The sequence below is a fragment of the Pyricularia grisea genome (genome assembly GCF_004355905.1).
Source record: "Pyricularia grisea strain NI907 chromosome Unknown Pyricularia_grisea_NI907_Scaffold_7, whole genome shotgun sequence".
Classification (NCBI taxonomy): Eukaryota; Fungi; Ascomycota; class Sordariomycetes; order Magnaporthales; family Pyriculariaceae; genus Pyricularia; species Pyricularia grisea.
This window is the reverse complement of record NW_022156720.1, coordinates 2,056,135-2,079,803: the sequence shown is the minus strand read 5'-3', so window position 1 is coordinate 2,079,803 and position 23,669 is coordinate 2,056,135. Positions and strand designations below refer to the sequence as shown.

Here is a 23,669-nt window from a genome sequence, read left to right as displayed (position 1 = left end):
TTGAGGTTGGCTAATGGAGGACTTACCCAACCGGATGCTATCGGCAACAACTCCAGGGGTTTTCAAGGCCTGAACCCCGCAGCTTCCAGCCGAGTGTGCCGCTGCAACCACTAAACGATAGCCATGCAGCCCAGTGGGAGTGGGGACCGTAGCACCATGGATGGATTCGTGATTGCTCAGATGAAATTCGTACGGTTTTTGAAGCCTAATCTAAACATCACAAGATAATCACAAAGTCACAGTTGATAAAACACTTTGAAGATCTTGGCATTCGAGCCAAACCCGAGAATTTCCAACCGAAAGAGCGTCGGCCCACTATCAACGGGCTTCTTCTAATGAGGCAGGCTATGGAAGAAATTGACGGCTTCGTCTGGGTTGATGCGCCTGAAAGCCATTGCTGTAATGAAATAAACGACACAACCGACAACAAAGGTTTAAAGTGCAGAATCTCCACTATCGAGAAAGCACTGACGCCACTGAAAGCAAATCTATGGTCTTTGAACAAGTATATCCACGACCACCCTGAGCTGGGTTACGAGGAGCACAAGACACACAATGCCTTGACTGGCTTCATGCAGCAGCAAGAAGGCTGGCAAGTCACCAAGTCAGCCTATGGAATTGAGACTGCCTGGACTGCTGTTTATAACTCTCAAAGTCCCGGACCAGTTATTGCCTTCAATGCTGAGATGGGTAGGTATAATTCAAGAAGTGCTTCCATTCCTCGAAGTATGCCAAATAATTCGACACTGACATCAATGACAAACAGATGCCTTGCCAGGCCTTGGTCATGCATGTGGACATAATCTCATAGCCATAGCTTCCGTTGCTGCCGGTCTGGCAACAGCCGAAGTCATGCGTAGGTCCCACCTTCCAGGAAAGGTCGTGATCATAGGGACTCCTGCAGAGGAAGGTGGTGGTGGCAAGATAAAGCTTCTTAAAGCAGGAGCCTACACAGGCGTCGATGCCTCCCTCATTTCTCACCCCAGCATCGTCAACAACAGCCCAATGGTCAGAACTACAGCATTTTCCAAGTTAGAGGTGGAATATCATGGGCGTGCAGCGCATGGTGCCAATAGCCCTTGGCTCGGTATCAACGCATTGGACGCATTCATAATCGCATACAATGCCATCTCGGCCCTCCGCCAGCAGACACAGCCTGGAGATGTCATAGGGCTGCAGATTACCAACGGCGGCAACGCACCAAATGTTATCCATGCTTTTGCTGCAGGCAAGGCAGTTCTCAGAGCCACCAGCGCCTCCAGGCTACAAGAGCTGCAGCGCAAGGTCGAGGCTTGTTTCCGCGCGGGCGCCGAGGCCACGGGTGCAAGTCTGGAGATCAAGGCGACTCCAGGATACAAGGATCATGTGCCGAACCGTGTTATGGCAGCATCCTACACCAAATACTGGGAGGCGTTGCCTGACATGCCAGGGCCGCGTATACCCCCGGACGGTCAGCTCACTTTTGTTAAGGCGAGTACTGATCAAGGAGACATCAGTTATTGCATGCCTAGCCTGAATGCCAGCTTTGCAATTCCTCCCGGGCCAAAAGGAGGTCCTCCCCACAGTCCAGATTTCGAAAAGGCATCATCTACAGAGGCAGCTTTTGACAGGGCCATAAGAGTTGGGAAGGCCATGGCGGGAACTGCAGTTGACTTGTTTGCCGACCCTGGGCTGCTGGACAAAGTCAAGGCCCAATGGAGGCGCGACATGGCAATTACAAGCTGAAGATTGCTTTCTGTGACTCGCAAGATATCGGAATTGAAGTAAAAGAAGAAAAGAAAATTCTTGGGGTCCAGGAGTATTTCTACAGTAGAATGGAACTCTCGCCACAACCTAAATGCTACCCTAGATGTCAGCTTTCATGGGGAGCCAATCAATGTGGCCGTATTATAGGTACTGCCCCGCGTACTGTTCTGGATTATCTCGGAAACATGCAAGTGGCCAGACATAACACCTCACCTACCTCTTCCCAACGATTCTGGGCTTTGAACCCAGATGCCGTGGCCCAAATGCGTCTGATTGACACAAACACAGTCGAGGTCGTCGAGTTTTACGACGATGAGATACCGCAATACGCAATTCTCTCGCACACATGGGGCACTGAGGAAGTCAGCTACCAGGATATGCAGTTTCTCACGACAGATAGGAACCGCAAGGTACGAGACCTTAGCGGATCACATTCCAGCTCGTTGAAGTCATCGGATGTGACGACTATCGTTGCAATGTCGGGCTACATCAAGATCAAGACCGCATCCAACTACGCGCGCTCCCATGGCCTCCGCTACCTATGGGTAGACACGTGCTGCATCGACAAGACGAGCAGTGCCGAGCTTTCAGAGGCAATCAACTCCATGTTTGCCTGGTACCGCGATGCTGCGCTCTGCTTTGCTTACCTGGAAGATGTCCCGAGCAGGCAGCTCAGAGACAGTCGCTGGTTCACTCGTGGCTGGACACTGCAAGAGCTGATAGCACCACGTGAGATGGTCTTTTGCTCTTCTGACTGGAATGAAGTTGGGAAGAAGTCGTCGTCTGAATTTTGCGAACTTTTGGCGAACATCACGGGCGTGGATGGAAGGGTCCTCAGGGGTAACATCAATCTCGACGAAATTAGCGTTGCCAACCGTATGAGGTCAGTTTTTAGAGCCATTACTTGTAGGTGTCTGGTCCGATCAACGTGTCTCGGACGCTAACCGAAGAGGCTGTGGCAGATGGGCCGTCAATCGCAAAACGACACGGCGTGAGGACATGGCATATTGCCTGATGGGTATCTTTAGTGTCAATATGCCTCTGTTGTATGGTGAGGGAGGCACGCGTGGCAAGTCTCATCTCACCAAATTGAAAACGGGTGATGGACTAACAAGATAAAAAAAAAGCCTTTATACGTCTCCAAGAGGAGATTATGCGAGAGACTGATGACCACTCCATCTTCGCTTGGGCGGCCCAGCCCGGTAGCAACAACCCTCTTCACGGTCTTTTGGCATCCTCGCCAGCCGCATTCGCCAATACGCAGACTATACGATGCCTTCCTCCGCTTCAGACTTCGGACAGTGTCCCCATGGGCATGACTAACCAGGGTCTGCGTCTCAAGGTGTTTCTTTTGTCAGTGCCAGAGTATCGCGAGGACGTGACGCGGTACCTACCGCAGGATTTCGTCGTGACTTCTGCAGACCCTCTTCCTCCGGATGGCTATTTTGCCTTTTTGGAGTGTTCTGTCATCGAGAATGGAGAGTTCCTATGTCCAGTCATCCTGCTCCGCAACCTCTGGGGTGACCAGTATGCACGAATCAATATCGACAGGGTATACCACTTGCGAGATCCTAGAACATACTACTTGGACCTCCCTGACTCCGACTATTGTCCAATCTACGTTAAGCAAAAGCCAAGAGAGATATTGCCCGATTTTATTGTGGCTCTTGAAAAAGGCCTGGGCTCCTGTGATGATCGTATCACATTTGTCGAACAAGCTCTGCCTCCCGAATCTTGGGATCCTGCTTCCTTCGTGCTGACCCCAAGACCGGTTGGTCCGCTAAACACTACCGTCGCCGCGATACGTTTCTCTGACTCTGCTCGGAAATCTTGCCTGGACGTCTTTGTCGGGCTCACCAAAGTCGGCCATGGATGGGTGCCGTGGTGCATACAGAGCCATGATGTTTCTTGCAGCTTGTGGAATGTGTACGAGGAGCTGGTTGATGCCCTTGGACACTCGGTGATGCCTCGACAGGAGTGGAAACCCGGTCCTATAGGCACAATGGCTCAGACTAGACTAACCACGCGTTACGGGAGACCGTTTGTACTTCTTGAATTTGTTCAAAAGTTCGAGATAGATGGCACTGAGATTTTTCAGCCCGAAGACAATGTCAAGACGTCTATTCAACCCGGTATCGATATCCAACCTTTGCCCAGCCTAGGTCCTGAGGTATCAGGACCTCAAGAAAACCAAGCGTTATCAGCCGTCCCTGCTCAAGAAGCGCATGCCGAGCGAGCAAGTAGTGACATGTCCAGACTGCTTGGATCAATCCGACGTTACGAGTTGAATGATATGCAGGTTAACGACAGCGATGCGCCTCACTACACGGACGTTCAGGAAATTTTGGCGAGCTGTTCTATCGTCGACTCATTCGAAACGAGCGTCTCCGTTGAGCAGCCCTTTTTCAAAGTCAGGACTGGAAGTCGCTATTGGCCGCTACAAGAGATAAACCGGGTTGTACGCGCAGCGGCAAAGACAGTGTTGCCTGAGCTCGTTGGCTGGCTTGGTGTTATTGACGCCGCGGGATTTCTTGAGGGAATTAATCGTGCAAGCGAGGATGGATTGCGCCAGATTGTGCACGAATCCCAAAAACACCTGCCCTGGTTCAGCGAGCTGCACCTGGCCTTCATGGTCGGGAGTCTTAAGCTCTTTGACCGCTACATATCTGAGGATATGCACGGAAGTCAACTACAAAATATGAAAGGGGACGGTGGACTGAGCTTCTACCACTTTGCAGCCATGCGCTGGAGACCTGTGCAGGTCGGGCTACTGCGCCACGCCATGACAACGGCTGAATCTGGATTATCCGGATCGAATGTCATCCTCGCAAATTTTTCTATTTTGCACTCAAACCGAAACCGAACACCAATCAGCCAGATCGTCGTCGAGAGAATTGCCGGTCTCCAGCTCAGCCCAACACAGGAGACGCCGCTACACTTTGCGGCAGCGTATGGAGCGCAGGACAACAAGACCAACATCATCAGGCTCCTCCTTGGTGACCTTTACCAGAATGGTTTGCTGATCGCGCCCGACAAGTTAAAGCAGCTGTTGCAGGCACATAACTACCAGGGAGAGACCCCTCTACATCGCGCCTGCGCCATGGGTAACATTGCGATGGCCAAGACCATACTCGATCTGGACCCGGGATCTGCAGCCAAGCCAGACAAACGCGGCCTCTCCGTGTTGTGGCATGCAGCATGTGGAGGAAATGCTAGCATGATCCGCTTGCTTCTCTGTAATGGGGCGGCCATCGAGACAGCGTGCAAGGACGGACGAACACCGATGCATGTGGTGTGTAGAGAGGGACACTCTAATGCCGTTGAGGTTTTGCTGCAATTTGGGGCCAAGGCTGATGCTAAAGCGCTAGGCTTCGGCCTCACCCCTGCACACCTAGCAGCCATGTTCGGACACCACAAGTGCCTTAAGTGCATCATACGGCATGCTAATGATGCCGTAGACAAGAGCCTGGAAGGTAGAAAGATGAACTGCACGCCGTTGCACCTCGCCGTGGCCAACGGGCATACCAAGTGCGTTAAGGTGCTGCTCGAGGCTGGCGTCGACATCTCGCGACCTTGCGAGTGCTACTTCCTTTGCCTGAGTGCAGCACACTCTACTAAGAAGCCGGAATCGTTTGACGTGGTCGCTACCAACGAGATGCCCGAATATATTGCCACTGAGAGGGGATTCGACCAGATAGCGGAAATGATTGCGCTACGCAGGGGGGAGTCGGCCCAGAGCCATCTGATTCCCGAGGATATGAGCTTCGAGCATGGCGAGAACCCTGTCGTAAGGTCTATATGACCTCGGGTTCTTACGGGTCTTTTGTCAGCGTCGCCATGACCTGGAAGGATTTCTGCAACGCAAAAGACCAACGCATCCAAAGGGCAATTACACTATATTCTGTGTCATTTCATAGCTTCAAAGACCCCACGAACTGCTGAGAGGGTCTGGGGCTCTTGCTGAGCTGGAACGCGCTTCTGTCGCCGGTCATTTGGCACGTCGGGCCCTCAGTCCCGACTGAGGCGCGGCGGGGCCTTGATGAGCATGAGAGAAGTTCACGACTGCACCTGGCGACTTTCAGGCTTGACTTTTTGTCTCTTTATAACCTTTAAAGTCCGTCAGTGGTATGCATCATTTGAGGTAAACACGAACAGGCCTTACATATACTTGAGGGTGCTTTCCCCTGGACCAACGATGTCAAGAATGTGCCGGTCTTGAGGGGAGTGGAGTAATAGTTACTGCAGAAGTTCTGTACCATAAACCAAGGGTTTTTCTTCCCGGTGCCATGATTATGAGACAAAAGGAACAAAATCCAAAAAGATAAAGTTGATTGCATCAGCCGTGAATCGAACACGGGGCCCATCGAATCAATTCGTTGAATGGCAACGATGGATTTTACCACTAAACCACTGATGCTAGTCGTATGACTCATGATGTCAGTTCCCATTCTGTCTACTGATATCGACAATCAGTCGAGTTGGTTGGAGGACCGCGGCGTTCATAGCGTCGTAGCTAGCTTAGGCAGCTTTCCGACCTCCTCATAAACCATTAACTTCCCCTGGTGCATGGCGAAGAAAACGTGCAATAATCTCAGCAGTAGACATTTGTGGGGCTTCATTCGCAAAGACATTATTCTCTCTCCGTTCAACTGGCAACTGATTCTTTGACCAGCAAAGTTGGGTGCAATCCTATATGATTAGGGTATATAATGCCTGGGAGCATGATGACCGCGGTAGCGGAGGCTAGATTTTTGGCATTGGTGCTGAAAAAAAGGAATAATGTCTTGCCGTTATCATTTTTTTCTGTTTGCCTTGTAATTGTTAAGAAAAAAAAAAGAAAACAAAAAACAATAAAGTCCATCTGCGATGTTTGCATGCAAGGCCGGAGTCGGCGAGGCCGGGCGAACCAAGACTATGCCCCCTTGTTCTTATCTGAATCGGATATACATGAAAAAAAAACACACATATGGGCTTGATCCTTCATAGGAGAACGATGGGGAGATTGGTGGGGCTCGTAATAGTCACAGTTGCATGCCGAATTTCGAGCAACAAACAGCCTTGAGTGTGGATCTGGTCGATACATATTGGTATTATGTCAGCAAGCTGATGATCACCCACTCCCTCTATCAACGATGGTAATTGCACGTCTGAAATTGGGATACTATGCCAATGAACTCTGCTAGATATCGAGGACTTCTCTAGCTTGAATTAATTCGGTATCCGGAATCATGGGTATTCAGTTCGGGTTAAGCTTGTAGAACCTGACAGGATCGAATGCCAAAGGTCACCTATGCTCGGGAGTGCCAGATCCTTGGCACCGATAATATTGGAGTCCCGAAGTTCTTGTACATCATTCGTGACGAAGAAATATGCAGCTCAACTCTTTCCAAATCGACACCTTCGGATGTCAGGCTCACAAAAGTAAGCTCAAGTTCCTCATATACACTCGTTGGTGGAAATATTCCCCTGGTACCGATCGATGGCGACACTGTAAGCCTCACGGCTTTTTGCTTGTGTTTCTGTAACCTCGGATCTATACGAAGAGATTCCGCCTGTGTGGTACATGTATCTTTAAAATGGGAAAAGGCATGGAGGTGCAATTCTGTGCGGAGTGACTCTTGCCAATGACAGTGGCAGCAGCAAAAGAAAGTAACTGGCTAACTTGGGTATCGGGACTCGATATCCCCTAATATGCGCGTTGTATGACAGGTTAGGAGGAAGGAGTAAGTAATCCACGCCGACCTATGACGCCCTTGGTTCAACAGAGTATCAAGGATGTCATGAACTGTCAAAAGGTTTATCGGGCCTGATGGCGTGCCAAAATAATCGTAGGTTTCCCTTGGGCTTCCAGTATGATACGAAAGCTTCGTAAGCTCAACACGCCATGCAAAGACTTGAGGGTGCCGTGTCACCATGGCAGCGTCATGAAGAAGGCTGCATGAGACCTTGGTATGTGTGGGGGGTGGTTCGACATGTAGCAGTAACTTGATCTAGGGGAGTAGCAGGGAGTACGACAAGGACATACAGTAGTGATCTGGGAATTAGCTCGAAGGAGTCGATAGGAACGCAGCAAGGGGAACGCAGAAAGGGAATGGCATCAAGGGGATGCAGTTGAGGAGTACGAGGGGTGATGGAGAGATAGCTAGATGGCTCGAATGCGCAAAAGGGCGTGGAGAGGTGTGCGAAACCACAAAGAGGGAGTATGGGTATCGACAGGCAGGGGTGCCACAAGCGCGGGTGCAGTTGTGACCTGGGGTGTGGGTGCAGGCGCAGGCAGAAGGGCGACGGAAAAAGTGGGTCGGGCGAGCCAGCGACAAAACTCCCCCCAGGGCATATAAACCACCCCTTCCCTCACCTCAACCACCCACCCTTGCTTCTCTTCTTCCCATATTCATACCAAAACCAAAGCGACTTGGACAATTTCATCCAAATTTAACAATTGGCTTTCAAGATTCACTAGAATCCATCAGGAGAACATCCAGAACATATCCTGCCCGACTTCCACTCAATATCAACCACGCTTGCTGCCCCCTTTCCGCCGCAGTACTTTGTGACCTTCCCAGCATTGCTGGTCCTGACGTCTTCACTCGTCGAACGTCACGGCCTCCCCGGAAGTTACAAGTGTCAGCTTGTACTTCATCGCAATGGCGTACTCGTACCACCAGTACCACGAGGCGCAGACGTATCCCCATGATTACCAATATGACCACCAATATGACCACCGGCAACCACTGCAGAGCTCCACTCGAGAGCGCCCACGAACCCTGGACACTCGTCCTCATGCCCCTCGCCGGGTGCAGCACGGGTATTCTCACGAGACTGGAGCGTACATACATGACGCCGGCTCGTATCGGGAGGACGACCCTTACCGGATCCCCAGATCAACGCAGTACTACTACTCCACCGAAGAAGGTCGACGATATGAGCAATCGTCTAGGAGGAGTGAAGAACGCCGAAGCGAAACTTCTTCCAGCAGCAGGAGATCCGACAAGAAGGATTCAAGCTCCAGGTCGACCACAAGTGGGAGCAGCAAACGATCATCAAAGAGCTCGACATCAAGACAGTCAATGCTGCTCACTCCACCAGATACCCCGGAAATCGGCAGGTTATCAACTCCAGAGCTCGCACCATTAAGCGCAGGTCTGCGCTTCTGCGACTGCGGGTGCAGTGATGAGTATCATGAGGAAGAGGAAAGGTACCTCCAGGGAAGAGCAGTAATGGACTCAAAGCGTATGTCTTGAATCCCCCCAGATTGCAGACGTCCAATGCTGACCGCGATGCAGTGCAAAATGCAGTTGAATACATGGCTACACGAGGCCATGACCGGTCGAGCGGGAGGAGATGAAATTGAAAGGCCTTTGTCGGGAGGCATCCATTTGCCAATGCAAGTGGACAAAGTCGGGTGTCCCTTTTTTTTCCCTCTGTCACTTTGCTGTTTTTGGGCCGGCGTTGTGGGGTAAATTTGGGTGATGCAAGCGGGCAAGGCGTTCAGGCGTTTGTTTGATCTCACCAGGCGACAAACTGGTTGGTTCAGAGATTGACCACCTATAGATATTGGTTGCCTTTTTTTTTTTTTTTCTTGCCACTTTGGTTTTCCAAAGTGTTTCTGTCTGTACAATACAAGAGGCCTTTGGAGTCTCCAATGAATCTGTAAAATAAAAATTATTGTCGTTGCAGTTTGAGCCCGTGACGCAAGTTCTATGCTGTGCATGAGCAAGTTGACAGGCAGGCCGAATTCGACAGGTTGAGTGGGAGGCCGCCGTCGGTAAGGCTTGACGTTGGCGTTGTGTACCTTAGCAAAGTGAAGACATGGGCCCCGATTCTCCAGGCAGAAACGGTCCACAATTATCGAATTCCAACCAGTCAAAGGTCTTCTTAGTTACTAGGCTTGGCGGATAATTGAACCCCCTTGCTCAATTTACAGATTGAGGGTGGAGGAACCAGAGAGAAGCGTGTCGTCAATGTTCACCTGATGGAGATTCTCATCATTGCGGACATGATTGAATCTCTGTTGTCTGCAGGCACAGGTTTTGGGTCGCTCACCAGCGCAATGGTCCGCTTCTGCGAGGACTGCGCGCCCTGCATTGCCTTGCCAAGGCCAAATAATTACTGAATTGGAATATTCAATTCGTTTCCTCATTTTCGAATTGAGTTTCAGGTGTGGCGACGCAGACAGTCTACGCAAACAGTCCTACAGCTCCTTTGCCTACGACTTGAAATGCGCCGATGCGCAATCAAGGACGTTGAAGGACTTTTATGTAGTAATCGTGGGGGCCCCGCCTCGGGGAGGGTCCAACTCTGGAATTCGTACCTCTGGAATGGTACTGTGCAATGGGTCAATTTTGTGGTAATTTTTGGCAGTACCAGTGCTATTTCTTGGATGCACTGTAAGTTAGCCATCACAGTAGTGTTTTCGTATTGGCCTGCAAGTACGCAGCCAAGCAACATGTATTGCACACAGCAAAAACGATGCCGAGGTGTGGAGGTGACAGACCTTCAATTGAACGGAATTGATCATCCCCAGTGAAAATTGAGGAGGTATATTGATGAGTCATCTGTAGCAGCAAAGCGGCTCAAAAATTAAACTCACCTGATTGGAGTGACAGCCTCCCGAATTCCTTCGAGGCTTGCATGGTAAGGAGTCACCACTTGCACTAGCGACTCGCACTGCAGCGCGCTCGCATCGTTGCTACGAACTACAAAGACGGCTACCTACTTGACTGAGGAGTCATTGACGATTCAGGGGAGACGTAAAGAACAAATTAGGCGCTAACCATAAGGGTGCCTCAACAAATTCAACCAATCGTAGCGACCTGCCTCATAGAATGCACCCATATACCTTGAGTGTGAAGGTTGTACGGAGTACTCCGTAACTAGACTGGTTCCAAGATTTACTTTGTGGTTGGCTTTGGTGCAGGGTAGCTGAGCTATTGAATACAGTATGGACGGGATGTGCACAAATCCAAGCCACCAAACAGATTCCCTCCCGTGTGTGAGCCCACAATCCTTGTCTTGTTTGGCCATGGACAGAAGCAACAATTAGATAGTAGAGCGTACTCCGTACATACCCAAGATGCCGTATTTTTTCGTACACATACCTCACCATCCAATCATGCCAAGTCAAAACTACCTGATTTGCCTGATAAGGTTGTGAGTAGATAGTGCTTCGCGGCAGTCGGCGATCCGACAACCGAATGCCAAGGCTTATATTCTCCAATTTTGACACATACCCAACGCTTCATGTGTCGCGAAGTAAGTGGCTTGTAATATAGCAGATGATCGGAAATTAAAGCTTGTGGTCTAGAAATAAAAAGCGCCTTTCAACTTTCCGGGGGTGACTTGGCCTTGAGTTGTTTGAGCTTTTACCAACGTCATTGTATCCATAATATGCCAAGTATGTTTGAGCTCAAGATAGCAACTATAAATCGACGTTCTAGAACAGATCATATACCTGACTCCGTAAAACATATAGGGCTGTGTGGCAACTCCCGGCCGGGGGCGCCCAAGGCCGACGGGCCGGCCCCGCTCCGGAAATTCCAGATGGAGAATCTTCAACAAGGGTCACCGGACGGTTGGAACCATGAACCAGGGCAGAACGGTTCGTGTCGGCTCGCGGTTGTCGGGACGGCTTCAAGATAATAAAACGTAGCGTAACTAAAACTTACTCGCCTCTACTTATTTTCCTTCCCACTTGTACACCGCCGTTTTTTGCAGGATAATCGAATCCACGAGGTCATAGAATGAAGTCGAGATGACGTTGACCAAAGCTCGAACCAACACGGCTCTTCATCAAGCTCAGACACTAAACAGATTAGATGTTTTCTTTTTCTAAAACGTTGTTTGATTGGAATCGGTCATTGCGGTCCTATTTCCACATTTCGGCCGTTCCTGTAGAATCGCACTAAGCAATCACTTGGAAACTTGTTGATTGACATTGTACGTTGCCCACGCCGCTATCAGAGAGCCATCGCGGGCTTGGATGGTACTCAACCGACACGCGTGGCAAAGATCATGTTTCCACCAAAAGTGTAGATCAGCAGAAACACTCTACGGGCCATGGAAGGGCAACAACAAATATCGTCGGCTCGTCCCCTTGGTTCCCAAGCGCTAACGGCCGTCGGTATGGGGCAGTCTTCTTCTTGGTTGGGCCTTGAACCAAGCCTTTGACCATGAATTCTTCAATGGCTTACCGCCCCTGGATCCGGGGCCTGCCGATCGGGCACCGGTGCCAGAGGTAAACAAAAATAAAGGGTGATCCCACCTTGATTAAATTTTTTGCCCGCCACTTTGTTCATCTTCATTACCTTGTCCATGGGGTTTGCCTACCTACCTAAAAAAATTCTACTTTTGTGGCCGGAGCACATCTCACACATGGCTGCTTCCTAATTCATGCCTCTCCTAGCACGTTGGCAACTAAGGAACTTACCCGAATCGTTCCTTCCTTTCCATTTATCACTGTCTGTCGTCGGCGCTTGAATTCTCAAACTTTCTTTTTCTTCATCTTCTTCTTAATTTTTCAACCTGCTGCCCACGCAGTGTGGGAAGACGGCCTACATGGCGCCCAAAATGGGCATCCGAGTGGCGGCCAAAGCACTTGGCATTGATCAAGATGCAAAATCACGCCACCATCCCGATGATCTGAAAGCGAGGGCTTTGGAAGCAGTCACGCCGTTGGATCCCTTCTTTGAGGAGGATCCAACCATCAAGGAGTGGCTCCTAGAGCAACGGCCGACACTGGCAGGGACAGCAAGATACTTTATAAGTCTTTTTCCCTTTGTACAATGGATAGGCCACTACAATTTGCAATGGTTCGTAGGGGATGTCATCGGCGGCAAGTATTTTTCTATATAGTACACAAACTTCCGTCGCCATTGCTAGTGCTAACCTAAAGCAACAGGCATCACGCTTGGGTTTGTTGCCGTCCCTCAAGCAATGGCTTATGCAATGCTAGCCGGCCTTCGTCCAGAGTTCGGACTATATACCTCCTTTACCGGGGCTTCACTATACTGGCTGTTCGGCACATCCAAAGACATCGCCATCGGAGCCACAGCTGTAGTGTCGCTGCTGGTGGGCAGAATAATAGACACGGCGCGTGCTGAACATCCTCAGCTCGCCCCCGAGGAGGTGGCAAAGACTGTTGCGGTCTTGTCTGGGTGCTTTCTCCTGCTATTTGGCATGCTCAGGCTTGATTGGTTGGTTGAGTTCATCCCACACGTCGCCATCTCGTCTTTCGTCACTGGCGCAGCCATTACCATTACGATCAGTCAGATGTCAACGGTTTTGGGCATCGCTGAAAATATCAATACCCGCGACGCTCCCTATATCGTATTCGTCAATACCTGTAGGGCTCTACCAAAGGCCACTGCCGGTGCTGCGGTTGGGTTGACGGCCATCTTGATCTTGCATATTATCAAGTCATTCTGTGCTCGTATGGCTGCCAGGCAGAAGCACAAGGCAAAGATGTGGGACACCATCTCATCTGTCAGAATGTCGTTTGTGATCCTACTTTACACGCTGATCAGCTTCATCGTCAATCGAGGCCTGTCACCACAGGATGCCAAGTTCAAGATACTTGGTCCTGTGCCAACAGGTATGACACTTGATTCAATATTTTTGCGTTTATCACAAACCGTAGAAGTACTGACCCATCTATGCTACTATCAGGCTTCAAAGCTGCCGGTACCCCCTCTTTTGACCCTGATCTTGTTAAACTTCTCGCACCCGAACTGCCAGCACTCCTAATCATCTTGATCATCGAGCATATCGCCATTGGCAAGTCTTTTGCTCGAATTAACAACTACACTATTGTCCCGTCCCAGGAAATCATTTCCCTCGGCGCCACGAACCTTCTGGGACCGTTCCTTGGCGGCTACTCAGCTACTGGGTCCTTCAGCGGTACTGCTCTACTAAGCAAGGCTGGTGTTCGCACACCCCTTGCAGGAGTGTTCAATTCCTTAATTCTGCTACTGGCTCTTTATGCTCTTACCTCGGTATTTTACTTTATCCCTTCAGCGGCACTGGCTGGTTTGATTGTTCATGCCGTCACCAACTTGATCACACCACCCGCCACGCTCTTCAAGTACTGGCAGCTTGCTCCTCTCGATGTCTTCATATTCTTTGTGGGGGTTTTTTTGTCGGTATTCCTGAGCCTTGATACTGGGATCTACGCTACCGTGATCTTGTCGTTTGTCATCCTCCTGCTGCGCATTGCCAGGTCCCAAGGCAAGTTTCTTGGTCGAGCAAGGATGCATCTCCTATCATCGAATAGCAAAGGTGATGGTCGCAGACCCAGCGACGCATCTGAGCATTGGGATCAAAGGCTTCAATCTCAGAGCTCACTGCAATCTGGCAGTCTGGGCCATAGCCGGGTGAACAATGACCGCGAGGTCTTTTTGCCGCTTGATCGTCGTGACGGTTCCAATCCAGCTGTAGACGTCAGCTCTGTCCATCCGGGAGTTTTCATCTACAGGTTCACCGAGGGCTGTACTTACCTCAACCAAGCGCAGTGTGTGGACCACATCGTCGCCCATGTTACTGCTCATACCCAAAAGACCAACACAAACGAGTACAAGCGACCGGGAGTAAGTGCAATCCAATGAATAGCTAAAGCCTTCCCGTTTAGTCGCCATGAGACCATGCTGACAAACTACTTAGGACCGTCCATGGAACGAGCCGCCGGTTCAGAAAACCAGCCAACCGTCGGATTGCCCTACTGAGAAGAGTCTCCCCCTTCTCCGTGCCATCATTTGCGACTTCAGCACGGTAAATCATGTTGATAGCACCGCTGTTGAAGGTCTGATGGACATGCGTGCGCAGCTAGACCGCTGGGCAGCACCAGCCGCAGTCGAGTGGCATCTGGTCGGCGTGCGCAGCCGCTGGACGCGCCGGGCGCTAGTCGCCGCTGGGTTCGGCTACCCAAGCGCAGTGACCAGCGGCGGCTTCTGGATGCCCAGTTTCGACGTTGGTGCCACCACCTCCCCGGGAGACACTGCGATCGTGGCGACTGAGCCGCCCAGGAAGAACCTAGTCAACCACGCTGGTCAGGGCTGTGCTGACATCGCAGACGCCGGAACCCGGGTCAACAGCCGTGAGGATTTGGGTGACTGCGAGCTTGGGCTGGGTGACGGTCTTTCGAGCAGCGGGACCGTCACCGCCGGATCAGTGACGAGTCACTCAAAGCATGCGTGCGGCGAGGGGCATGCTGATACGTGTGACCGGGCGTGTCGAGGCAAGTATGCCCCGGTTTTTGGCATTGATCGCCCCTTTTTCCACGTCGACCTGGTCTCTGCTGTGTCGAATGCAGTAGAGAGTGCGAGGCGGAGAGACAATATTGGTGAGGCGGGACCGTACTGAGTTGCGAGGTGTCTTGCTATCCATATGTAGATGTGATTTCATTTGTTTTGGTTTTTGTTTCTTCCTTTTTCTTTGGAGAAACGCCACTTATGATACCAGTGACAAAGTACTTAGAGGGGAGTTTTCATCGGCATTGCAATGGCGTTTTGGGGTTATCCTGAAAATGGAATAGCGAAATAGGTAAATAAACTAGAACTACAATCAATATATCTCGAGCAATATATTCATCTGACTTGTGCAACTGATCGTAGCCCGTGGATCTGCAGTTTCAAGGAAAGTGTGAGATTTACTTTTGTAATCTTTCAAGCAGGAATAATTAAGCCAAAAGAAGCTTAAGTAGCTTGGGTGGCCTAGCTTCAAAGTTGGCCAAACATCCGAACTACTCTATTCTGGTCTAGAACGGTTCCAGAAGCAGAAGAGTAGGTATGCAGATGCAACGAACCAAACTTGCACTGCAAGGAATTGATAAGTACAATTAAGAGCAAATCACCAAAATTTCCCAGAATACCACGTTCGATTGATACATCCATGGCAAGGATCGTATTATGGAATCCTGCTCGGTATTCCATTTATTGAAAAAAAAAAATCACGTGAAGTGTGTGTATCGGTTTATGATTGACGCTGGCTGACCTGCGGTTGGTTGGCAAAACGACGTCATCGGGATGTTTTTGGTTGGTGACAGGCGAGGACCGACCCAACCACGTCATCTCATTCGGGCTGTGGTTCATGGAGCCATGCAAAAAGACGCCTCAATAATTGAGATCACGATATTTGGGAAATGATCGCTAATCTCACTCTCCTTCCTTGCAGTTTAAGTGAACTGCGAAAATCCACCTCAAGACTGACATTTTGTACCCAACACATCCCAACGACGGCTACATATCGCCCGCATTCCAACACCAGCGCCAAACGCTGAAGCCGTCACCATGGACATACTTCTCTCGCTCCCCATTCTGTCATACTTTTTTGCACCGTCCATGACTTCATGGTCGACGTCGCTGAACCTACTGTTTTTCTACATGACATGGACGACACTCGTCTTGTCCCACAGCCCACTGCGCATCGAATTGGTGGGAATGTTGGCCATCCGCGTAGTATTATTCCTCGTGCCATCACTCATATCTCTACTGTTCGACACCCTAATCCCCAGCCTGGCCGAAAGCATCAAGTTCGAGGGAGCCTCTTCCCTACCCCCACGAGACGCGTCCCAACTATCCCGCACTCTCGGCCTGGTCCTGGTGAACCTCGCGCTCGAGACCTCTGTACAGGCGGGCGTCAGCACTTCCTACGCGCTCCTCACCAAGAGCCCACTGCTGCAGACCTCGACGACGCTGCCGCTCCCCTGGGCCATCATCAAGCACGTGGGTGCCATGCTGGCGGCCCGCGAGGTCCTCACCTACCTCATCCACCGCCACGTTCTTCACAACCGGAAAGAAGGCGGGCGGGTTGCGCGGTGGCACGGCTCGTACGGCGCGCACGCGCGCGGCAGCGGCGCTGCCCCTTACTCGCTGCTGCTGTGCGCCGACCACCCGGTCCCTTTCCTGCTGCACCGCTTCGTCCCGCTCTACCTGCCGGCGCTGGTGCTGCACCCGCACCTGCTCACCTTTTTGCTCGTGGCCGCTCTCGCCACGGCCGAGGAGACGCTTGCCATGTCCGGGTACAGCGTCGTGCCGGGGATCCTGATGGGTGGGATCGCGCGCCGCACGGCTGTGCACTGCTGCTGCAGCTCCAGCAACGGTTCTGGTGCTGCGGCGAGGCAGCAGGGGAATTTTGGCGCGTGGGGTCTGCTGGACTGGATGTGTGGCACCAGCATTGGGAAGGACGTCGTGGCGGATGTTAGGGACGAGGCGGAGAAGCATCGCGTCAAGGAGAGAGGGGAGAAGGCGGCGAGCGATGGGGTTGGCATGGTTCAGAGTGGCATTGATGGGTTGAGGAGGTCGCAGCGGAACAGGAAGTCGAGAAGGGTAGATTAGTGCATTTTGACGTTTCTAGCGACGCTTTTGTACTTGGTGTGCTAATTAGCGATTATTGTCTCTTTTTTTTTTTTTTTTATGGCAGCCATGGTGATGAACCAAGAGCCAAACTTCGTGATTTGAGAAGAAATTAAGTTCAAATTGCAATTGCTAATAAAAATTTGGGCTATATAACGTCACAATCTTTTGCAAATTCTCAAGCAAGTTCACAATTCGAACTTGTGTAGTCCCTCGTGGCGCAATTGGCTAGCGCGTTAGACTGTTACATCTCATAGCAGCTATCTAGAGGCTGGTGGTTCGAGCCCACCCGAGGGAGTATACATTTGTCTTTTTGCTCGTGTGGAGCAGCAGTCTGCGGGATCTTATTCGTCGATTTTGAAGTTCAACATAACAATGGGCTCAACAAACGAATTTTTTTGGTCTTTGTTTTAGGAGATTACACCATGTTTTTATTTTTCCTAATCATCTTCAGACTGTCCTTGCGTAGTCGATTGGCTTATGGTCTATCAATTATATCCATTACAATTCGGACAGGTGCTTAAAATAGGTGGATGAAGTTTGACGCGCCGCGCGACACCAAGAAGTCCCCGACCCCACCTCTGGCAAAAAAAAAGTTCCCCAGGAGCCTTGGAGAATTTGGCCCTCAGCGTCAAGTTTTAGATCCATCACCAAACCCAAGCACCCTAGCACTGCACGAGCAGCACTCCATATTCAAAATGGCGTCCCCAGATCAGAATATGCCCTTTATTAGGAATCTTGCATCCAGCGGTACGTAATATGCCGACCAATTGCGAAAAAAAAAGTCAATACTTCACACAACTAACAAACATGCGCCTGGGCACATCAGATCGCAAGCTACGCACACAAGCACTCACATCACTCCAAAATTTCCTCTCGTCAAGAAGATCAACAAACGCACTGGGACCTGTCGAGATCCTTAAGCTGTGGAAAGGTCTCTACTACGCATTATGGATGTGCGACCGTGCCATCCCGCAACAAAACCTCTGCAACGACCTTGCCGGCCTCATGCACCAGCTCCCCCGCGAATCCGTCATCCCCTGGCTGCGAGGATTCTGGGCGACAATGGCGCGCGAGTGGGCAAGCATCGACGTCCTGCGGATGGAAAAGTTTTTGCTGCTGGTCAGGCGAGTCCTGGGAGCCAGCTTCTCTTGGATGAAGCGCGAGCAGGAGGGTGACAACGGCGGGAAGAAGAGGAAGAAGACGCCCAGCGCCGAGGGTAGGTGGCACCAGGATAGGGTCGACGACGTACTGGCGCTGCTCCAGGAGTGGCCATTCTCCACGGCCGAGGAGATCGAGGCGAGAGAGGCGTTGGTTGCAAAGGGCGAGCACAGGGATCTTGTACCGCCGACGGTCGCAGCCGGCCTGAGGATACACACGCTTGATATATGGGTGGACGAAGCCGAGAAGGTCGGGTTGGTGGACGCTGAGGACGACCAAGAGGCTCCCAAGATATTGGAGCGGATAAATGCACTGGTGGAGGCGCTTCACAAGGAGACAGAGACGACGTCGGTCAAGGTCCGCGCAAACGAGGCATTGAAGGATGATAGGCTACCATGGAACAAGGGGATGGTTGATGCCGATGCTGATGACCAAGATGGCGGTGGTAGTTGGGACGGTTTCGACGATTAGATGCACATTTTTTTTTGGCAGTTTGTTTCTGGAACTCAGTCCAGAACTAGTCAGTCCTGGAATTTGTTGTAGACCAAGCTAGACTGGGCCAGAGAAGAAAGATTGAGATTTGATACCCCGCCTGAAGCGTGGACGTTCTGTTGGTAACTTGGGTATTGGCTCTACTGCAGACTAAGGTACCTAGGTAGGTGCCCAGGTGCCTACCTGAAATGTACCTATTAGATACCTTGACAAAACAGTGGGCTTCGTAATGTTTCTTAAAATCAGTACCGGTCGGTTAGTATTCAAATGATATACGCTGAACGAATATAATTTTGACAATGTTCAAAGTATCTCCCGAATGAAGATGGGAGTCCCTTGATACCGTAGGTACCTTTACGCTGTACGTCTTACGCAATACAGTGAGTGGCAATTGACATCGAACAAGCTTGTATAGAATCGTAACCCAATTTCAACCCCGCAGCACAACCCTGTTGCTGGGCCGGAGGGATTGGTCCCACTAGCTCACAGGGGTTAAGGGAAAAGAGGGCCTTTCCATTTGCAATCATCCCGTGTTCGTCAACGAAGCACTTGGCATAAGATTCCAAGTCTACCTCATTCAATCGTATATTTTTTCTATGAATTTTCTTTATTGCCGCGGTAGTTTTGTCTGGTCTCTTTTGTGATCCACGGGTTAAAAAAAAATCTCTGAAACAAACCTCAAAATCATTTATTATGCAACTGTGAAGCAAGTCGGTGTGAATCTTGCTTCAACAAAGCTTCTTTACGTTATTGCCGCTTTGATGGCGGAGCGCGACGGTAGCCCGCGCATCCCGAAAAACCCGTAATCAAGAATCCAACAGGGTGGTAAATGCGACAATTACCCCTGTCCCTGTTGAAGAGCAACCGCGCTTCCGTTGTGATCCCCACGCTAGGGAGATCTTTAACGAATGGTACCTGGCAAGCTGCCTAGCTAGGTTCGCGAGTTAGTACGTATTATGTGAGGCGTTCAGCAACAATTAATTCCCTCGGAAACTTTCTTTTGCCCCCATTTTGTAACGACGCACTCTTCTGTTCCCAAATTCCTGCAGCACCCTCTTTTTCTTTTACTTTCCTTTGTGTTCTTTTGAGCTTCACAACAAGGACAACGCGTCACAAAACTTGCTTGTCTTGACTATTGATATTGCTCAAAACCAGAAAACCTAAGGAATGGCGCCAGACGGGGAATCTTTTGCTCTTGGCACCTACAATCTCTCCATTGCGGGAGACAAGCTGCTCGTACGAGACAAGGCCACCACAGCCAAGTCGAAATCAAGCAGATCTTGCTTCAGCTCTGGCAATGCCACCAAAAAACGAGGCATACCACTATACAATATCCTCTGGGCCGAAGTGTCCGGTGACAGTCTGGTCATAGACTATGCTGAGAACGTATCCAAAACGAAAGTACGCCCCTCCAAGATAAGCATACCTCTGCCACTGGCGACGACAGCAAAGGACGCTACCGACGTTCCGACAACGTCAGAATCTGGCAATTCTGGCGCGCAGCCTTCCTCCCCAGCCGCCCAGGCATCTGCCTGGGCAGCATCCCTCCTCGACCAAAGTTATGACCCCTCGGCCACGCGGCGGAAACGAGCGTTCGTGATCATCAACCCTCACGCAGGCCCTGGTGGCGCAATGCGCAAGTTCGAGACACAAGTACGCCCCATATTCCTCGCAGCCCGCATGCAACTCGAGGTCGCCACAACAACAAGGAGAGGGGAAGCGGAGGAGATAGTGCAAAAGCTAGATCTCGACAAGTACGACATTATTGCTGTTGCGTCCGGCGACGGCCTGGTGTACGAGACGTTTAACGGACTTGGCCGACGACCAGACGCTCAAGAAGCTCTGAGGAGCGTCGCTGTGGTGCACATACCTTGCGGGAGCGGCAACGCCATGGCTTGCAACCTCTATGGTACACATAAGGTGTCTCCTGCGGCTCTGGCTGCAGTCAAGGGCGTGCCTACGCCTTTGGATCTTGTCAGCGTCACGCAGGGGAACACGCGAACCCTCAGCTTCCTCAGCCAGGCATTGGGTGTCATTGCAGAGTCTGACCTGGGGACAGACAACCTGCGGTGGATGGGGTCTGCACGTTTTACATATGGCTACATCACGCGTGCGGTTAAGCGAGCCGTTTACCCTTGCGACATCTCTGTCAAGGTGGAGATCGATGATAAGGCCAGGATCAAAGAGCACTATGCCAGACACCGCCCATGCAGGCCCTCTGCGGCTCAACCCATAAAGGCAGATTCTGTTGTTGATGGTAATGTGGGAAACGAAGTTGGGGAAGGCCTACCACTGTTGAAGTATGGTACAATCAACGATACAGTTCCCGAGGGATGGGAAACATTCTCATACGACAATATGGGACAGCTCTACTGTGGAAACGTAAGTTTTGTCTTGACCCCGCATCTACCTATTTGTTCAACCTCTTCAAAAGACCATCACGCAAGCTAACAATCTCCCCATTCAGATGGCCTACATCATGCCTAACAGTAACATTTTCTCCGCGGCCTGCATCAACGACGGAATGATGGACCTCGTGACGGTCGATGGTGACATCTCGCCGTATAAATCATTGGAGCTGATGACGCTCGTCGAGAGCGGCAAGTTCTTCGACGACCCTCGTGTCAGGTACCGCAAGATATCAGCATATCGCGTCACCCCTCGCAACCAACCAGACGGCTACATCAGCATCGATGGTGAGGGCGTCCCGTTCGCCCCCTTTCAATGCGAGATTCACCGAGGTCTCGGTCTGGTCCTCTCTAAAGCCGGGACATATGAGGCCCCTGGCCCGATAAACTGGGAGAAGGTGTCGGTGAATAGGCCATAGTGGCAGGCCCACTGGTCCCCTGACGTGGGTCGTGTTCTTCCTATATCCTTGAGGTCTTTCTCATTGATTTGATATGAAATTGTTTCATTTGCAACTTTGAACCCTTCGAACTCCAGTGAGTTGGCCAAGAAACCATTTGAAGGGGCAAAGCAGTCGCTAGAAGGATAACTCTAAGCGAAATAAGATACCCTAATTTGAGTCTTTTGTTCTTGTTTTTTTTTTTTTTTTTTTTTTTTTTTTTTTTTTGCTAAAGACCCCGATATTCAACGCTAGTTTGCAATGCTGATGGCTTGCTTCTCTTTGTCCTCATAATTTCATGATAATTTCTGTATAATACCATTAAAAATAACTTCTTGACGATCATGCGTGTTGACGAGATTGTAAAAGAAAAAAACTACCACCTTTTGATGTCCTCAACTATCAAGCTGCAGAAGCGTTTGTTGTTTGGAGAACCTAAGTGGGACTTGACAGACCTCGTCGGCGAAAACCTTGGAGGGCTTGAGGCTATCAAAAGGCCAACCCAATCACGTCATAGTCGAGGATGACAACTGGGCGAGGAGCTGGCTTCCTCCGAAAGACGCAAATCAACCGGCGCGAAGTACCAGCTTCTCTATTCCTGCGGACGTGTGACGGCGCGATGCAAAACTCCTCGCAGCGCCGATACCTCTCCCAGAGATCGTCCATCTCTGGCTCGTAACTGGGCGTCTCGCGGCCCTTGATCATGACGTCGGGCGCATGGCTGGCGAGCAGGAACATGTCCCGGCTGAAGTCGGTTGCCTCCTCGGCGCTGTTCAAACACACCACGATCTCGCGGTCCACATGCTGCTCCTCCACAGTGCCCTGAGGAGGCACGAGGTAGCCTGGCGGAAACAGCAGCTCGCAAAAGTCGACGTGCGGCGACGGTACGGTGCGGATCGCCGGCGGCGCCATCCGGCGTGTGCGCTCCAGCTCGTCTCTAAGGACCTCGTCCGTCGTTCGGAAGATGCGTCTGATGGAGGCAAGACAAGTCGGCCTCTGTTTCGGCGCCCGAGCTGGTGGCGGCGGCGGCGGCGGGATCTTCTCGACGGGTGCGCTGAGGATGGCGTCGGTCATGGCCAGAAACTCCTCTATCGGGCACAGGAAGCGGCGAAATCGTCGAATAAAACTCCTGAGCCGCGGCGGCAGGCCCGGGACGCCGTGGTGTTCACCCCAGCCCGCGAAGCCCTCGAGCGTCACCATGTCCTCCCGGAAAAAGATCTGCAGGCCCTCGAGGCCGAGCTCTCGGAGCACGGGCGCGGACGCCTCGTTCTTGAGCTGATTCACGGCCGTCTGCGGGTAGGGGCCGCTCTCGCCGGCGACGGCGCCCAGGAGCTCCTCGCGGTTCCTGCACCTGACGACCCAGCGTCGTGCGGCCGACGGGTGGTCGAGGGCTTCTTTGGGATCCGAGACTGCGATGCGCTGCAGCGCCACCTCGAGGCGGATCACGCGGCCGAGCAGGAATCCGTTTTCGTTTAGTGGTTCCGGGTCGCTGGGCTCTATCACTGGCATGCTGGCGATGGAGAGCCTCTCTATGCTTTGCGGGATGGGTTTGGGCCATTTTTGGACCGGCATTGTGAAAGAGAGAGGGGGGGAAGAAAAAAAAAACAAACAGATCTAGTAAAGTGGCTGCGTGAAATTCACAGCTGGTTTTGGAACAAGTGGTGGAGAAGAGTGCTTCGAGGTGGAATATGGTATAATTTGAGGGTATATACAGTCGCTTCAAGGTGCGTATGACGCGTCCACTCGGAGGATGAAGATTAGGGCGGGGATAAGAATTACAGTCTTGGGTATAATGGTCTACGTAAGAACAAAGAAAGAAAAGTAAACAAACATTTATTAAGTGGTTTCTAGGTGGAAAAAGAATATGCACAGAAGATGTTGGTTCAGAGTTTAAAAAAAGGACTAAAAGTGTGATTATGCAGGCTGACGACCAAAAAGGTGGCGGAGGATTTCGCCCCAGCTTAGGATTTGCCTGTTGTTTACTTGTCGGGAGGTATGAGACCAAAGAAATTCGTCTTTCCCTTCTCTAGAACTAGACTAGTTGGATTGTGTGATTATTAGATGATAGTCGTCTGTACCAC

At 51.1% G+C, this 23,669-nt stretch overlaps 7 protein-coding genes across 7 annotated transcripts; 6 read left to right on the top strand and 1 right to left on the bottom strand.

Annotated features, from left to right (window-relative positions):
* Positions 1–123: 123 nt before the first annotated feature.
* PgNI_09621 (uncharacterized protein) lies at positions 124–5,548 on the top strand (the record flags this gene model as incomplete). The annotated part of the gene is made up of 6 exons (XM_031129603.1): positions 124–189; positions 243–690; positions 767–1,655; positions 1,946–2,629; positions 2,709–2,845; positions 2,874–5,548. 6 exons carry the CDS (start codon positions 124–126, stop codon positions 5,546–5,548), a joined length of 4,899 nt encoding a protein of 1,632 aa, XP_030977894.1.
* Positions 5,549–6,948: 1,400 nt separating this feature from the next.
* Positions 6,949–9,379, top strand: PgNI_09620 (uncharacterized protein). Its single transcript, XM_031129602.1, has 2 exons — positions 6,949–8,976; positions 9,030–9,379. The coding sequence occupies exons 1-2, from the start codon at positions 8,391–8,393 to the stop codon at positions 9,089–9,091; spliced, it is 648 nt and encodes a 215-aa protein (XP_030978236.1). The 5' UTR covers positions 6,949–8,390; the 3' UTR covers positions 9,092–9,379.
* A 2,921-nt stretch (positions 9,380–12,300) lies between these two features.
* PgNI_09619 (uncharacterized protein) lies at positions 12,301–15,099 on the top strand (the record flags this gene model as incomplete). The annotated part of the gene is made up of 4 exons (XM_031129601.1): positions 12,301–12,508; positions 12,644–13,336; positions 13,411–14,327; positions 14,401–15,099. The coding sequence occupies 4 exons, from the start codon at positions 12,301–12,303 to the stop codon at positions 15,097–15,099; spliced, it is 2,517 nt and encodes an 838-aa protein (XP_030977624.1).
* A 926-nt stretch (positions 15,100–16,025) lies between these two features.
* Positions 16,026–17,072, top strand: PgNI_09618 (uncharacterized protein; the record flags this gene model as incomplete). Its single annotated transcript, XM_031129600.1, has 1 exon — positions 16,026–17,072. One exon carries the CDS (start codon positions 16,026–16,028, stop codon positions 17,070–17,072), a length of 1,047 nt encoding a protein of 348 aa, XP_030977625.1.
* Positions 17,073–17,458: 386 nt separating this feature from the next.
* Positions 17,459–18,893, top strand: PgNI_09617 (uncharacterized protein). The gene is made up of 2 exons (XM_031129599.1): positions 17,459–17,840; positions 17,920–18,893. Exons 1-2 carry the CDS (start codon positions 17,624–17,626, stop codon positions 18,720–18,722), a joined length of 1,020 nt encoding a protein of 339 aa, XP_030978385.1. The 5' UTR covers positions 17,459–17,623; the 3' UTR covers positions 18,723–18,893.
* An 871-nt stretch (positions 18,894–19,764) lies between these two features.
* PgNI_09616 (uncharacterized protein) lies at positions 19,765–21,816 on the top strand. Its single transcript, XM_031129598.1, has 2 exons — positions 19,765–21,125; positions 21,211–21,816. Exons 1-2 carry the CDS (start codon positions 19,911–19,913, stop codon positions 21,568–21,570), a joined length of 1,575 nt encoding a protein of 524 aa, XP_030978386.1. The 5' UTR covers positions 19,765–19,910; the 3' UTR covers positions 21,571–21,816.
* Positions 21,817–22,077: 261 nt separating this feature from the next.
* Positions 22,078–23,160, bottom strand: PgNI_09615 (uncharacterized protein; the record flags this gene model as incomplete). Its single annotated transcript, XM_031129597.1, has 1 exon — positions 22,078–23,160. The coding sequence occupies one exon, from the start codon at positions 23,158–23,160 to the stop codon at positions 22,078–22,080; it is 1,083 nt and encodes a 360-aa protein (XP_030978108.1).
* Between the last annotated feature and the right edge of the window lie 509 nt (positions 23,161–23,669).